This window comes from Chiloscyllium plagiosum, chromosome 34, assembly GCF_004010195.1.
Source record: "Chiloscyllium plagiosum isolate BGI_BamShark_2017 chromosome 34, ASM401019v2, whole genome shotgun sequence".
NCBI lineage: Eukaryota > Metazoa > Chordata > Chondrichthyes > Orectolobiformes > Hemiscylliidae > Chiloscyllium > Chiloscyllium plagiosum.
The window spans coordinates 8956026-8970953 of record NC_057743.1 but is presented as its reverse complement, the minus strand read 5'-3'; the positions used below and the strand labels follow the sequence as shown (position 1 = coordinate 8970953).

General features: G+C 45.3%; 1 protein-coding gene across 3 annotated transcripts in view; it reads left to right on the top strand.

Annotated features, from left to right (window-relative positions):
* LOC122540197 (endothelin-converting enzyme 1-like) overlaps nt 1-14928 on the top strand; it is a 310307-nt gene that overhangs the window by 85046 nt on the left and 210333 nt on the right. Inside the window, exon 1 of one of the 3 annotated variants that reach the window (XM_043675567.1) lies at nt 925-1005. The exons of 1 other annotated variant lie outside the window; for it this stretch is intronic. In XM_043675567.1, the coding sequence (XP_043531502.1) occupies nt 994-1005 (12 nt within the window). In that variant the 5' untranslated portion in view covers nt 925-993. Of the gene's footprint in view, nt 1-924; nt 1006-14928 lie in introns of those variants that run through there. One more of the 3 variants, XM_043675569.1, reaches the window with a different exon arrangement.

The following is a 14928-nucleotide window of genomic DNA, read 5'->3' as shown; positions in this document are numbered from 1 at the left end:
AAACCAGATTCTAGGTTAGAGTGGTGCTGGAAAAGCACAGCAGTTCAGGCAGCATCCGAGGAACAGGAAGATTGATGTTTCGGGCAAGAGCCTATTCCTGATGAAGGGCTTTTCCCGAAACGTCGATTTTCTTGCTCCTCAGATGCTGCCTGAACTGCTGTGCTTTTCCAGCACCACTCTAACTCATTGGCGTTTAGCTCTACTACGACATCTAGGAATGCCAGCTTGTTGTTGTTTTCCTCCTCTTTAGTCAAATTTATGCCAGTAAGGGTATTATTGATGGTCTTGAAGATTTCCTCTAACATGTTTGGTTTAGTGATGACAAAGGCATTATCCAAGTAGTGGACCCAAATCTTGGAGTGGATGCTTGGCAGAGCTGTTTGTTTGAGTCTCTGCATTACTGCCTCTGCTAAGAACCCTGACATCGGAGATCCCATGGGTGTTTTGTAGGTTTGTCTGTAGGTTTTGTTGTTGCAGGAGAAGTGGGTGGTAAGGCATAGGCCCACCATCTTGGTGATACTGTCCTGGCTGGTGAAGTTGGTGGTGTTTGGTGTATGTGTCTTTGGGTCTTCTAATAGTGTAGTCAGTGTTTCCTTGGCCAGGTTGATGTTGATGGATGTGAACAGGGCTGTTTCATCCTCTTCTTTCTTGATGCCTTTGATGGTCTTCAGGAATTCTTGGAAGGAATTCAGGAAACATCCGGTAGGTGGATGACACCTTTGTCATCATTAAACGCTGCTGAAACTCAGACTCTCCAAAACACAGCCCCCAGCACCGAAGAGGTTAATGCAAATACCATAGCCCCGCCTCCTCTGGAATGAGATTGGTGAATGCCGTGCCAAGATCCCCGCCCACAGCCTGCCCCTGACCCTGCCATTGGTGGAAGGGCGCTGTCAATCGGGGGAGTGGGCGTTTCGGTGCTGCCTCACGTTGTGCAATAGCAGGGAGAGGCTCCTTTAACACAGACAGGAACGGTACAGCAGAGCACAGCGTATGGCCAGCATGGTAGGGAAGGTTTTTTTTAATTGGGGGGGAGGAGAGGGGAGTTGTGTTTGATGGATGTTTTATGAAGAATATTTTGTTTCTGTCTGTGTTGATCGTGTGAAATTAGATACCAGCAGGAGAGTGCAGCCAATTCCCACCTTGACTCCTCTTCATGCTGTGTCCCCCCCCCGGTAACTGTAGCTTTGATTCTAACGCAGGAGAAGGAAGTTTAATGATTGCCGGTGAACTGCTGGAGCTAATTGTTGACTTTTGCTGAGCGTAAACGAGTCCAGTTGCTGTACACAGTACAGTTTCACTTCTCTGTGAATTTTCATCTGTTCACTTTCCGCCACGCGTGGGGTTAGCGACTCGCTCCCATTCCCCCTTGTTTTCGGTTTTGCATTTGTTTGCAATTCCCAGTCCACTGCAGCAACCTCCTCCATACATTTCGGTAATCACTTGTCTCACTCTCCCCTCTTGATGTGCCCTGTGTGGCCCACAGCCCAGGTTCGAGTCAACGCTTTTGGGCTGAGCTTTCACCTCGATGGGGTCTGGTGAAGTGAACGGGGAGGAACACAGTTTGATTGCCAGGTTTCCCGTTTGATGAGTGAAGTTATAATTCATTTCCTTTCATACTGAGATAAAAGGATCACCGCACTGACTGAGTTTTCAAAGAATTTAGGAAAGGCAAGAGACGAGCCCCAGCATTTCTTTCTGTTCCATCCTCCAGTGGAAACAGCTGCATTGGAAATGTGCAGCAGCTCCTGCTGTTAAACAGAGAGCACCCAAAGCCAGCAGACGTTTGAGAAAGTGACAGGGGAGAATGGCTGTCCAGCTCTGTGCACGTCAGGTTATTCAATCCCTCGTTCTAGATTAGAGTGGTGCTGGAAGATCACAGCAGTTCTGCTGTGCTCTTCCAGCACCACTAATCCAGAATCTGGTTTCCAGCATCTGCAGTCATTGTTTTTACCCTATTCAATCCCTCGCTCATCCGTCTATAATTGATGCTCCTCAAAGTGAAACTTGGTGAAATTCTTCTCCTTGTTCTCAGTGTCACTGCAGAGCCCAATCCATCGCTCAGCTCCTGCTTTTCTCGAGCTGTTCTGTTTTGGAAACAAGTGTGTTGTGTGGAGGGCTGTCTTTGAGCATGGTGGCAGTTGTTGTGGGTGCATCAGTGACACCCTTTACACCCTCTATACCCTCCTCGCTGTAGGGGGGAGGGGGGTTCCAGATCCATTCACCCCATCCCTCCATCTCTGCCACCTCTGGTGAAGCAACTTTCCGCACCAACATTCCTGATGGAACTCATTTTGCCTCAACTGAAGACCCCTAACCTCAACCTCCACTGTGTCCATCCCATTTCCTGAACCTCTCATCTCACCCCTACCCCTGCATCCCCCCCCCCCCAGAAAGATGATTTGAATCCTGTTGACCTCCCGTTCCAGCCAATCAGCCTTGGTATTCAGTTGACCATCCACCATCAAAGCCACTGTGAAGTCACCACCAAACGCGTTTTGTCTTCTGCCTGCAGAAATGACTGTTCCCTTTGGGACACTCCAGTCCACTGATCTTTTAACTTTATTTCTTCAATTTTCTAATTTTAAATCTAAGATTTTGTACTTGGGGTAAATTTGTACCTAAGATGGTGATGGGGTGGCACGGTGGCTCAGTGGTTAGCACTGCTGCCTCACACGACCAGGGACCCGGGTTCGATTCCAGCCTCGGGCAACTATCTGTGTGGAGTTTGCACATTCTCCCTGTGTCTGCGTGGGTTTCCTCCGGGTGCTCCAGTTTCCTCCCACAGTCTAAAGGTGTCCGGGTCAGGTGAATTGGCCGTGCTAAATTGCCCGTAGCATTAGGTGCATTAGCCAGATGGAAATGGGTCAGGGTGGATTACTCTTCAGAGGGTCGGTGTGGACTGGTTGGGCCAAAGGGCCTGTTTCCACCCTGAGGAGAATCTAATCAATTGGTGACTTTGTGCATTTTTTGCTGTATTCATGTCTCCCTGTCCTTGACTATATGTGATAATAAACCTAATTCCAATTTCTGAAGGTGAAACAGTGGCAGAGAGCTATTCCCTTTTAAAGTGTAACCCAGGGAGCTTGGCTAAAGCTCTGGGAACGTGGGTTCAAATCCCACCACAGTAAATAGTGAAATTCCATTCATAAATCTGGAATTCAGAGCAGGTTTAGCGGTAACTGCTGTCCAAAGTTGTTTTCATAATAAAAAAAGGTTCACTGATGCCTTTGTTTTGGCGATGGCAATCTCCAGCCTTATTTGGTCTGGTTTGCAGACCTACGACAACGTGGCTGATTCGACACCATTCTTTAAATGACACCCAGTGCAAGGGGCAGTTAGGGATGGATAATAAATGCTTCCTTAGCCAGCCACACCCACCTCCCAGGATTGGACATGGAGGGACAAAAAATAAATCGTTTACAACATTTAATCCCCCTCTCACCATTTGCTAGCAAGCAGTTCTGGGCGGCAGATTGAGGCTGATTGAAACTCCAGGCCAGGGCTAGGTCCAGGGAAGGCTCACTTTAAAATCTAGACTTTCTCCTTTTGTTTTGGATAAGCCCCTTTAAGATCTGGACAGTTGTTCTTTTGTTTATGGCTCTGTTTGTTTTTAGAATTCTGGTTTTGTGTTTTAAGCTGGTATTTTGCGAATGGTGACTTTATACACTTTTCACTGTACTCATGCGTTATTGACAATAAAATCTCAGTTCTAATTCCAGTTCCTGACTCCTCACCTGCCACGGTTTTAAATGCCCCAAGGTAAGCAATACCTTTCCATGCTGTTCTTTCAGGTTGGTTGACTGTATTCAATCCCCATGATGCAGTCTACTGTAGAGAGCGGACACCAACCGCAGATTGGAGGACCTCTATTCAGCCCATGACCCAGGGCTCCTGACCCCTTGTACATCTATTATCCATATTGATACCTTGATACTACCAGGACTACAGTCTGCCTGCAGCTTCCTGCAGTCTTCGTGTGAGGCACAAAGTCAGTTCAAGGAACAGCTCGTGCCCTTTCAACCAGCTATGCTACAGCCCTGTGGACTCATTCAACAATTTTTGAATTGTTGAACATCAGGACCTTTGTTCCCTAGTCCATCTTGAGAAGATGGTGGTGAGCTGTCTTCTGGTACTGCTGCAGTCCACTTCCTGTAGTTTGACCCACAATACCCTCAGGGAGGAAATTCCAGGATTTTGGCCCAGTGACACTTAATAGTAATGATATGTTGGGAAGTCAGGATGGCAAGTGGCTTGGAGGGGAACTTGGAAATGGTGGTGTTCCCATGTATCTTGGCATCTCAGTGGTCAAGGTTGTGCTGGAAGGTGCTGTCGAAGGGTCTTTGGTGAATTTCTGCAGAGCATCCTGTAGGTAGCACACACTGCTGCTACTGAGCATCACTGATGGAGGGAGTGGATGCTTGTGGATGTGGTGTCAATCAGGTAGGCTGCTTTCTCATAGAAAGCAAGTGGGGAGCATTCTAACACTGCTGACTTGTGTCTTGTAGATGATGGACAGGTTTTGGGGAGTCAGGAGGTGGGTTACTTACCACAGTATTCCTATCCTCTGACCAGCTTTTATAGCTACTGTACTTGTGTGGTGAGTCCAGTTTAGTTTCTGGTCAATTACAACTCCAGAATGTTGATAATGGGGGAGTTAGTGAGGGTAATGCCTTTGAATGTCAAGGTTCAGTGGTTAGATTCATCCTTGGACGTGGTCATTGTCTAGCACTATTTGGCACCAAGATGTTAACACTTTTTCAGCCCCAGCCTGGATGTTGTCCAGGATCTTGTTGAATATGGACCACTTCAATATCTGAGGGGTTGTGAATGGTGCTGAATGTTGTGCAATCATCAATGAACATTCCCACTTCTGACCTTATGATGGAGGGAAGGTCATTGAAGCAGCTGAAGATGGCTGGGCTTCGGACACTACCCTGAGGAACACCTGCAGAGATGTCCTGGAATTGAGATGACTGACCTCCAACAACAACCACAACCATATTCCTAAGTGTCAGACATGACTCCAAACAGCAGTAGTTAGCCACCGATACCCATTGATTCCAGTTTTGCCAGGGCTTCTTGATGCCATACTTGGTCAAGTGCGGCCTTGATATCAAGAGATATAACTCTCACCTCACTTCTGAAATTCAGCTCTTTTGTCCATGATTAAACCAAGGCTGTAATGAGGTCAGGAGCTGAGTGGTCCTGGCGAAACCCAAACTGGGTGTCACAGAGCAGATTATCACTGAGTAGATGTTGCTTGATGATCGAGAGTAGACTGATGGAGCGATAATTAGCTGGGTTAGATTTGTCCTGCTTTTTGTACATGGGACATAACTGGGCACATTTTCCACATTGTTGGGGAGATGCCAGTGTTGCAATTGTACTGGAACAGCTAGGAATGCAGCAAGTTCTGGAGCACAGCTCTCCATTACTATTGCCGGAATATGGTCAGAGTACACATCCATTGCAGTCTCCAGTGTCTCCAACCACTTCTTGATATCATGTGGAGTGAATTGGTGTCTGTGATGCTAGGGACCTCTGGAGGAGGCTGAGATGGATTATCCACTCGGCACTTCTGGCTGAAGATTGCTGCGAAAGCTCCAGCCTTATCTTTTGCCCTGATGTGCTGGGCTCCTCCATCATTGAAGATGGGGATATTAGTGGAGTCTCTTCCAATGAGTTGTTAATTGTCCACCATTATTCATGACTAGATGTGGCAGGACTGCAGAGCTTAGATCTGATCCATTGATTATGGGATTGTTCAGCGTTCTCTACCACAAGTTGCTTATGCGGTTTGGTGCGCAAGTAGAGCAATTTGGGTGGCTTCACCAGGTTGAAACCTCCTGTTTAGATGTGGCTGGTGCTGCTCCTGACATATCCTTTTGTACTCTTTATTGAGCCAGGGTTGATCCCCTGACTTGATGGTAAGGGTTGAGTGGGAGATATGCCAGGCCATGAGGCTACAGATTGTGCTGGAGATTCTGCTGCTGTTGATGGCCCACAGTGCCTCATGGATGTCCCGTCCTGAGCTGCTGGATCTGTTCCAGGTCTGTCCCATTTAGCGCGGTGATAGTGCTACACAACACAATGGAGGTTATTCTCAATGTGAACAGGGGGCTTTGGTTACTCTTACCGATACTGTCACCTGCAGCTGGCAGATTGGTCAGTATGTGGTCAAGTATGCTTTATTCTCTTGTTGGTTACCTCACCACTTGCTGCAGACCCAGTCTAGCAGCTATGTCTTTCAGGACCCGACCAGCTCAATCAGCAGTGCTACTGCCGAACCCACCCAGAGGGCATTCGATACCCTTGCCACCCTCTGTGTTTCCTCTAACTGGTGTTCTCTGAACTCATTTTTTTTTGTCCTTATTAGCCCTCACTTGGCCCTGCATCCACAATCCTTTTGCCATTTGAATCTCTCCTGTCTCCTAACTTGTTGAACACCCCCTCCCCTTTTCCCCACCCCCTACCCCCACTCCCTTGCTTCAAGTTCCTTGATGAAAGGTTAACTCTGTTTTACTCTCCATAGATGCTGTCAGCCCTACTGAGTGTTTCTGATGTTCTCTGTCTTTATTTATGATTTTCAGCATCTGCACTGTTTTACCTAGCAGCTCCTGTGGTCTAACTAAGCATCCCCTACACTCCTGACATTAGGGTGTACTGTAAGTTGCTGATGGTGGAAAATGCACCAAAATGAAACTTGGTTGGATTGCAAGGTAAAAGGCAATCTGTGCAATTGAGCATGTACACTGGATCGTCTTGTTGTTGTCATTCTCCATTGGAAACTGTAAATAATTCCAATTAGTCTCACTGTGGGAGTTAGTATGATTCTTATCATTAAGTACCTTGCCACCACCTTCAGTACTCACTCCTGTCAGTACTGACGCACATTGATGGCAGTGTGGACCATCCACAAAATGCACCTTCTAATCCCGCAATCTCTACTGTCTAAAAGGACAAGGACAGCACATACACGGGAACACCATCCCCTGCAAGTTCCTCTCCAAGCCACTCACCATGCTGACTTGGAAATATATCACCGTTCCTTCACTGATGCTGGGTCCAATTCCTGGTACTCCCAAAGGGCACTCTGAGTATACCTACAGCAGGTGGACTGCAGCGGTTCAAGAAAGCAACTCACCATTACCTTCCCAAAGGCAATTTGTGATGGACCATAAAGGCTGGCCGGCTAGTGATGCCCTCATCTCAGGAGTAATGTAATTAAGATCATCTCTCCAGTCGCAGAGGATTGGATTAGAAAGGATCCCATTGTTCTTTCAGCATCCCTGGGTCAAAATGCTAGAACTCCCTAAAAGCATGATGGAGTACTTTCTTCAGATGGAGTGTAGTAGTGGCTCACCTGGCATTCTGGTGGGCAATGATGGCTTAACCCACATCCCAAACAGCATTTTAACAAACATTATAATCCCGGCTCTGAAATTATCCAGTTTGTTGAATCAGCTTTTACAACCAGTCATTGTAGGATTGTAAATCTTGTGTTATGAACAGCTCTGATCTTTGGCCCCTGTTAACTTCTCTGCAGGGAAGAATGCTGTTTTGGAACACATAGCCATGTTTTGTTATGAACTGAGCAGTGTCAGTCAGCCCCATAGACCTGTAATATTCATGTGTTGTGATGGCCTCTACTTGATTTTCTGTGCCTGTTTTTAAAATCGCATGATGTCTGTTCACGAACAACTGACACATCTGCCTATTTCGCCATCTCTGCTCTGAGCTCCTCTGTTGTGTGAGGGATGGATCTTGGGGCGATCAGGATGTAGTAATGTATGAAGAAAACATCAGACACATCCAAGCTAGGAACTTGTAACAACCAGGAGCTGATCACATAACCCTCTTGAGCTGCTCCAGCTACTGAGACACTGGCTTAACTTCCGTATCAACTCTGCTTTCTTGCCATATCTCTTAGTTCCCTTTTGTGGTGAAAAATATTTCTATTATAACTGCCCTCTGAAATGGTTTCACAAGCCATTTTGTTTAGATTAGTGAGGGTTGGGACTCTAGTGATTTTTAATGAGGTTAGCCAGGTGGATTTCATTGAGTACACATTCCCTGATTGGGGTTGTTGACCTGGAACGATCAGGGAGCCCTGGCTGACAGATATGAGCAGGAGTTTAAGAGACTCTCCTCCGGCTAGGGCCTGGCTCTGAGCTCGCTGGTCAGAGTATGTACTGTGCACGTGGAAGTAAAGGGTGACTTGGTGATGGAATCGGGGCCTCTGTGCAGCTATTCCAGACACAAAGCTGACCCAGCCAATGATGCCCACATCCCATGCGGGAAGAAGGGGCCGAACTCTGCATTTGCAGTTCATGTACAGGGGACCTGAATCTTACTGAATACACAAATGTGCTAATGGCTGTCCATTTCTCAGAAACGCCTGTGCTGCTGTTCATGTCAGAGTGGTGAGTTTCACTGTTTCCCTACCCACTTTACTGATTTAAATCCTTTTGCAGTCTCCTTGTCCCCTCCTCAGCTCACATTTCCACCAGGTTTGTATCGTTAGCAACCTGGATTTACCCCGGTCAGTTAATAAGTCCTCAATCCAGGCTAACGTTACCATAAACTCATGAAACTGATAGCCACACTCTCTCCTGAAGTGTTTTCTGGAAATCCAAGTATTCTATATTCACTGATTTCCTTGGCTTCAAGCTTGGATGGATTGGTTAATGGACAGGAATGAGAAAGTAGAGATAACTGGGGCATTTTAATGTTGGCAGGCTGTGACGACAGCAAGGCCAGTATCCGTGCTGAGGCCTCTGCTGCTTTGCAATTCTATATTAATGTCTCCGATGAAGAGACAAGTAGTAATGCCTCTGGGTTTACTGATAATACAAAGTTAGGTGGGGTCGTAAGCTGTGAGCAGGATACAAAGAGGCTGTGAAGAGATGTAGATTGTGTACTCACTTGTCCTATGAGGTGGACTACAATGTGGAGAAGTCTGAGGAAGTTAATTTTGGTAATAAGAACATAGGCAATTTTTTTTTGAAAAGGTATGAAACTTTCAAATGTTGATGTTCAGAGGAACTTGCTGTATGTTACAAATCCCACAAACAAATTGTTAAACAAAAGAAAACAAATGTAGTGAACAGCATGGGTTAGTGTGAAGGACTGCTGCCTCACGGCGCCAGGGACCTAACTGTGTCTGTGTGGAGTTTGCACATTCTCCCCGTGTCTGCATTGGTTTCCTCCAGGTGCTCCAGTTTCCTCCCACAATCCAAAGATGTGCAGGTTAGGTGAGTTGGCTGTGATAAATTGCGCATAGTGTCCTAGGATGTTGTTCAGAGGGTTGGTGTGGACTCGATGGGCTGAATGGCCTGCTTCCACACTGTAGGGATTGAGTGATTCACTCCAAATGGAGAAGTTACTGAGTTTTCTTTTCATATTTGTTCATGCAACGTGGCCGTACCTGGCCGCATCAGTATTTATTGTCCCAGAGGACAGATAAGAGTCAGTCACTCTGCTTGGGTGTGGAGTCACATGTAGAGTGTGACCTGTTAAGGCCACTCGAGAACCAGCTGGGTTTTACAATGATTGACAAAAGAGCAGCTGCTTGTTACAGATTTCTATTGAATACAAATTTCACCATCAGCCATGATAGGATTTGAATGCCAATCCCCAGAACGTTATCCCCTGAGGTTCAGATTACTAGTCCCATGACAATACCATTATGCCAATGCCTCCTTAAGAATCATCCTTTTTTCACTTCAACACAAACTAGAAGCTGCCAAATTAAATTTGATTTAACAGCCAAATGATGCATCTAACAACGGGACATTTCACTTTGTCATTGATGCCATGAGCCTTCCATGACCACACCCATTTGCCCTCAGCATGTTTTCCTTGTTACTGATGCCAGGCTTTCTGGTCTCTCCTTCACTAGTTTCTGTCTCTCTCTCTCATTTCTTGAGTCGTGAGGTTACATTTCAAGGAATAGATCTTCATCGACAGTTATTAACAATCTCTTTAGATAAGCAATGAGGGCATTTATTTTTAATCTAATTTCCTAGTCTGCCTTCGACATGCATCCCTCATCACCCATTAATTTTATTTATATTTAAGACTCTACTATTAGTTTTGTTTAAATTTTAAAACTCTCAATTTTGGACGTGACCACATCTCTCTCAAACCTGACATAAAGTTTATCGTTGCTTTTCCCCAGAGGACCTTCTACAGTACGAGACACCACTGATTTAAGCCTGTTGCAATACTTAATACTAATCTTAGATAGTTCACTCCCTTATATTCTTGCTGTCCTGTTTTCAAAATATGTCTTCAGTACATCTCATAAACTTGATTTGGCTTCTCTCTGTGAAGATTAAAATCTCTGTTGATTATTATGTTATTTGTTCCGTAATACTCTGCCCAGTGCTGATTACTGTTAGGAGGCCTATAAACTTAGTGACTGTCTGCTGTTATTTCTTCGATCTACCCACATTGATTCTGTGCAGTTAAGATTCTTTCCTAATCAGTTCTACTCCAGTTCTGTTTTCCGTTTTTGCTTTTATCTAAAAGCCCAAGTGACCTGGAATACTTGCTTTCGACTTGGCTTCCAATCTTTCTCAAGTCTCAGGACGTAAGAGACACCAATAGCAAGGATTCATATCAAACATTTGTCCATCTTATCATGAGTGTTTTAAGTTGCATTCAGATAGTGTGCTTCTGTTGCTTTACCTGATGTAGCTTTAGTTCCAGTGTCCCGCTTTCTGTTAATGGGAGTATCCTCAAATATTTGATCACTAAGCCATGGTTTTACTGTGGGTCAGGCAGAGGAGATAGACCCCAACGGCACCTGGAAGGGAAGTTAAAGACCATGAATTTGGCATTCTGCTCAACTACCTCCTCATCACTATCATCGGCAGTCCTTCACAGATGAGGAGGACTCTCTTCCATTGTCAGGGTGAGTCCCTTGGTATCGGTACAGACTATTGCAGGCTCTGTTACACTTGAAGCAGAAGGTGTTCATGGAAAGGGATGGGTGGCACATTTGGTGTGACAGTGCACTCCTTTTGCTGTTTCCTCCTGAATTCCATTTAATCCAAGCAGCAAGTCTTCAGATGCTTGACGCCTTGCTGGATGCGGCTCCTCTACGTTGGAAGGTCTTGGGTCAGTGATTCCTAGGTCATAGAGTTTAGAGATGTACAGCATGGAAACAGACCCTTCGGTCCAACTCGTCCATGCCAACTAGGTATCCTAACCTAATCTAGTCCCATTCAGCAACACTTACCAGGATTTTACCATTATGTGTGTAAATCCTGCTAAGATTTGCCTTTGTGTCTGTGGGATTGCCACACTTCGCCAGTGAGGCCCTGAGGGAGTCCCTGAAACACTTTCCTCTGTCCACCTGGGGCTTGCCTGCCGATTTGGAGTTGGGAGGAGAGCACCTGCTTGGGGAGGCTCGTGTCGATCATGGGGACGATGTGTCCAGCCCATCGAAGCTGATGCGGGGCGGAGGGGGAGGAGATCAGTGCCTCAATGTTGGCCTGGTTGAGGATGCTGGTGTTGACGCGTCTGTCTTCCCAGTAGATTTGCAGGACTTTGCACTGGCGGTGTTGCTGGTACTGTTCCAGACCCTAGTGGTAGACAGTCCATGTCTCCGAGCCATACAGGCGTGCAGGAACCATCACAGCTCTGTAAACGATGAGCTTGATGTTGTTGTCCTCACAGCATTCTGCTCTGGTGGCCAAAGGCTGCATTAGTATACCGGAAGTGGTGCTCTGTCGATAGCTAAACTAACTTGTAGCCATCAGGCTGACTTGACTAATCATGCCTCACTAGTCACCAGTTATTAAGCTCCCTTCCTGACATAACCAGCTTAATTTTACCAGGTGACTCCTCTCTTTAGAAAAAAAATTACCTTTACCTGAATCCTCCCTCTTAATTATTAGTTTAAATCCCTTTTTTATTACCCTAATTATTCAGTTCATGAGGGTACTAGTCCCAGCTTAGTTTAAGGAAACTTCATCCCAGTGAAAGTGCTCTTGGCTCCTTGTCTCCCATTGTCTTCAAGCCATGAATTTAAACCTCTGAACTGGCTCAGTGCTAGTGTTCACATGGTTTGTAAAGTAATCAGAAATTCATGTCTTTTTCTGATGTCTTGCCTTTGATTTTGTAGCCTGGCTTCTGAATCTCCCTTAGCAGATCGTTTCCTCCTATTGCTGATGTTGTTGGGCCCCATTTGGACCATTCACCAGGGTTTGGAATTTCAAACAGATATTGGATTATGTTCAAAACAAGGCTCCATATAAAACGTAGTCAAAGTGTCAGTCTCCCAGTCTCTAGATTTTGAAAGAGTTTGACTCATGCTATTTGACACGGTGCCTCAGTGGCTAGCACTGTTGTCTCTCAGTGCCAGGGACCCAGATTCAGTTCACCTTAGGGTGACTGTGGAGTTTGCGTTTCTTCCTATGCCTGCATGGATTTCCTCCGGGTGCTCTGGTTTCCTCCCATAGTCCAAGGATTGGTCATGCCAAATTACCTATAGTGTCCAGGTTAGGTGGATTAGCCATATGGAAATGCAGGGTTACAGGGATGGGGTCGGGGATGGGTCTGGGTGGGATGCTGTTCACAGGGTTGGTGTGGACTCGGAGTGAATGGCCTGCTTCCAGGGATTAAAACTGTAGGGATTAAAACAAAAATTTGCCTATTGAATCCAATGAGTTCTAACAGATCAATAAAGTCATTCATCAGATTGGAATTAGTGGTTAGCACTGCCGCCTCACAGCGCCAGAGACCTGGGTTCAATTCCTGCTTCGGGCAACTGTCTGTGTGGAGTTTGCACATTCCCCCAGTGTCTGTGTGGGTTTCCTCCGGGTACTCCGGTTTCCTCCCACAGTCCAAAGATGTGCAGGTCAGGTGAATTGGCCATGCTAAATTGCCTGTAATGTTAGGTGAAGGGGTAAATGTAGGGGAATGGGTCTGGGTGGGTTGCTCTTCGGAGGGTCGGTGTGTACTTGTTGGGCCGAAGGGCGTGTTTCCACACTGTAAGTAATTAATCTAATCTAAAAAAAACTTGTTGATTGTAACATTTAATTGTACCTCCAATGATTCCAATGTTTTACCTCCACTGCTCTCATTACCAAGTGAGAGTGTGAAACAGAGGTTCATGTTTCAAAAGTACAATCTTCATTAAGCCAAATTCTAGATCAGATTAACTTTTGGGCAAGTTGGCCTTCCCAAGTCAGGCCTTATGTAGCCCTCTTTCTTTTTTGTTACAATTGAGGTGAGTGGCTTACTTGACCAGTTCAGGGGACATTTCAGATTCTGGATTCAGTGCTTCGGCTCTGGAGTCACTTGCAGCAGATTTCCTTCCCTTGAGCACAGTGGTGAACCGGATGGGCTAATTTATTTGCCAACAAACTATAATGAGGCTTGGCAGATTACTCAGAATAGTTTTGTTTGATAACTCTTGCTCTGTGATCTCTTATCAGTTGCACAATGTTTATTTATTGAAGATAGAATGCTAAGTGCTTGCAGTTTCTGCAATTGGTACGTTATTGACAGTATTATAGGGCTGCAGTGTTTTTAATTAAGTAGAAACTTAAGACTACTTAAAAAGCTTTCAGACATATCTTAGAGTCATAGAGATGTACAGCATGGAAACAGGCCCCTCGGTCTAACTCGTCCACACTGAGCAGATATTGTAAATTAATCGAGCCCATTTGCCAGCCTCTCTAAATCCTTACTATTCATATGCCTATCCAGATACCTTTTTAACCTGTTGCTACAAGTTTCATTGCTTCTATATAGAGCATATGGAGAATGAATGGGAATGTTATAAGTTGGCATGGTAGCAGGAAAGAACCATGGGAACTAGATAGATTAACATGGTCATCACTAGCCAGCACATAGTGCAGCCAAACTGTGTGGAGTGCTGGAGGGAGTGCATATCTTAAATGGAGCCTAATTCAAAACGATGGCATTGAGCATTCCTTCTGTGTTCCTGCTGCTGTACCTCACCCATCCAGATCAGTGCAGAAGGTTCCATCACACTCCTAACTTGTGCCTATATAAAGGTAGTGGAGAGATACATTTAAAATATGATTGTGGTTTTGTTTTCGTTTATGGCTCAAGATTGGTGTGTGAAAAGGTGGCAACGTTACACCCAGTAGACCCTCAGGATCATGGATCAAATCAACAACTTTACAATCATGTTACTGCAAAAGAAAAGTTTAAAAATAGCCTGAAGCTTTTGAAATTGTAATAATGACTGTTTTTCATGCGCTCAACTTTCAAATGACAAAGCATCTTGGGATTTGTTTTTAAGTATTCCTTGACATCGGAGAATGTATATACAACTTTTAAACAAATATGGCATTTGCTTGTACTGGGCTGCGGTATCAGTTACACTCTGCTGTCAAAGGCAGTGACTTGCACAAGTCTGACCAGCTCTGGATATTACAAGTGACACATTGGGGATTTGCAGCTGCCTTGTCAGTGAGTCTGTCGTCTCTTGTACATCTGGATTGGAGCCAGATGTGTTTCAATGTTCAGAGAAAGAACTGGGAGCTTGGGCTATGGAGTTGGAGGTTGGACATTTTCATGTTTAACATTGTTAACATTATTTCAATCTCCCCGATCCGTGTCTCCTGTTAAAATTGGTGCCGACAAACCCAGTTACTTTCTGTCAAATCTACTAAGGACAGCTTCATGAAACACAGGGTTGTCATTGCTTTCCTCAATTTCTTTTCCCCCTCCTTGCTTCTACTTAATAAAATCTCACCTTGGGTGAGAAACAGGAAATGGTTTGTTTAACATTTACAGAACTCCTGAAAATTATAGTGAGATGCCACAAGGATCAGTGCTGTGTTGTTTCATCATTTGTATACATGATTTGGATGTGAACATAGGAGGTATGGTTAGTAAGTTTGCAGATGACACCAAAATTGGAGGTGTAATGGACAGCGA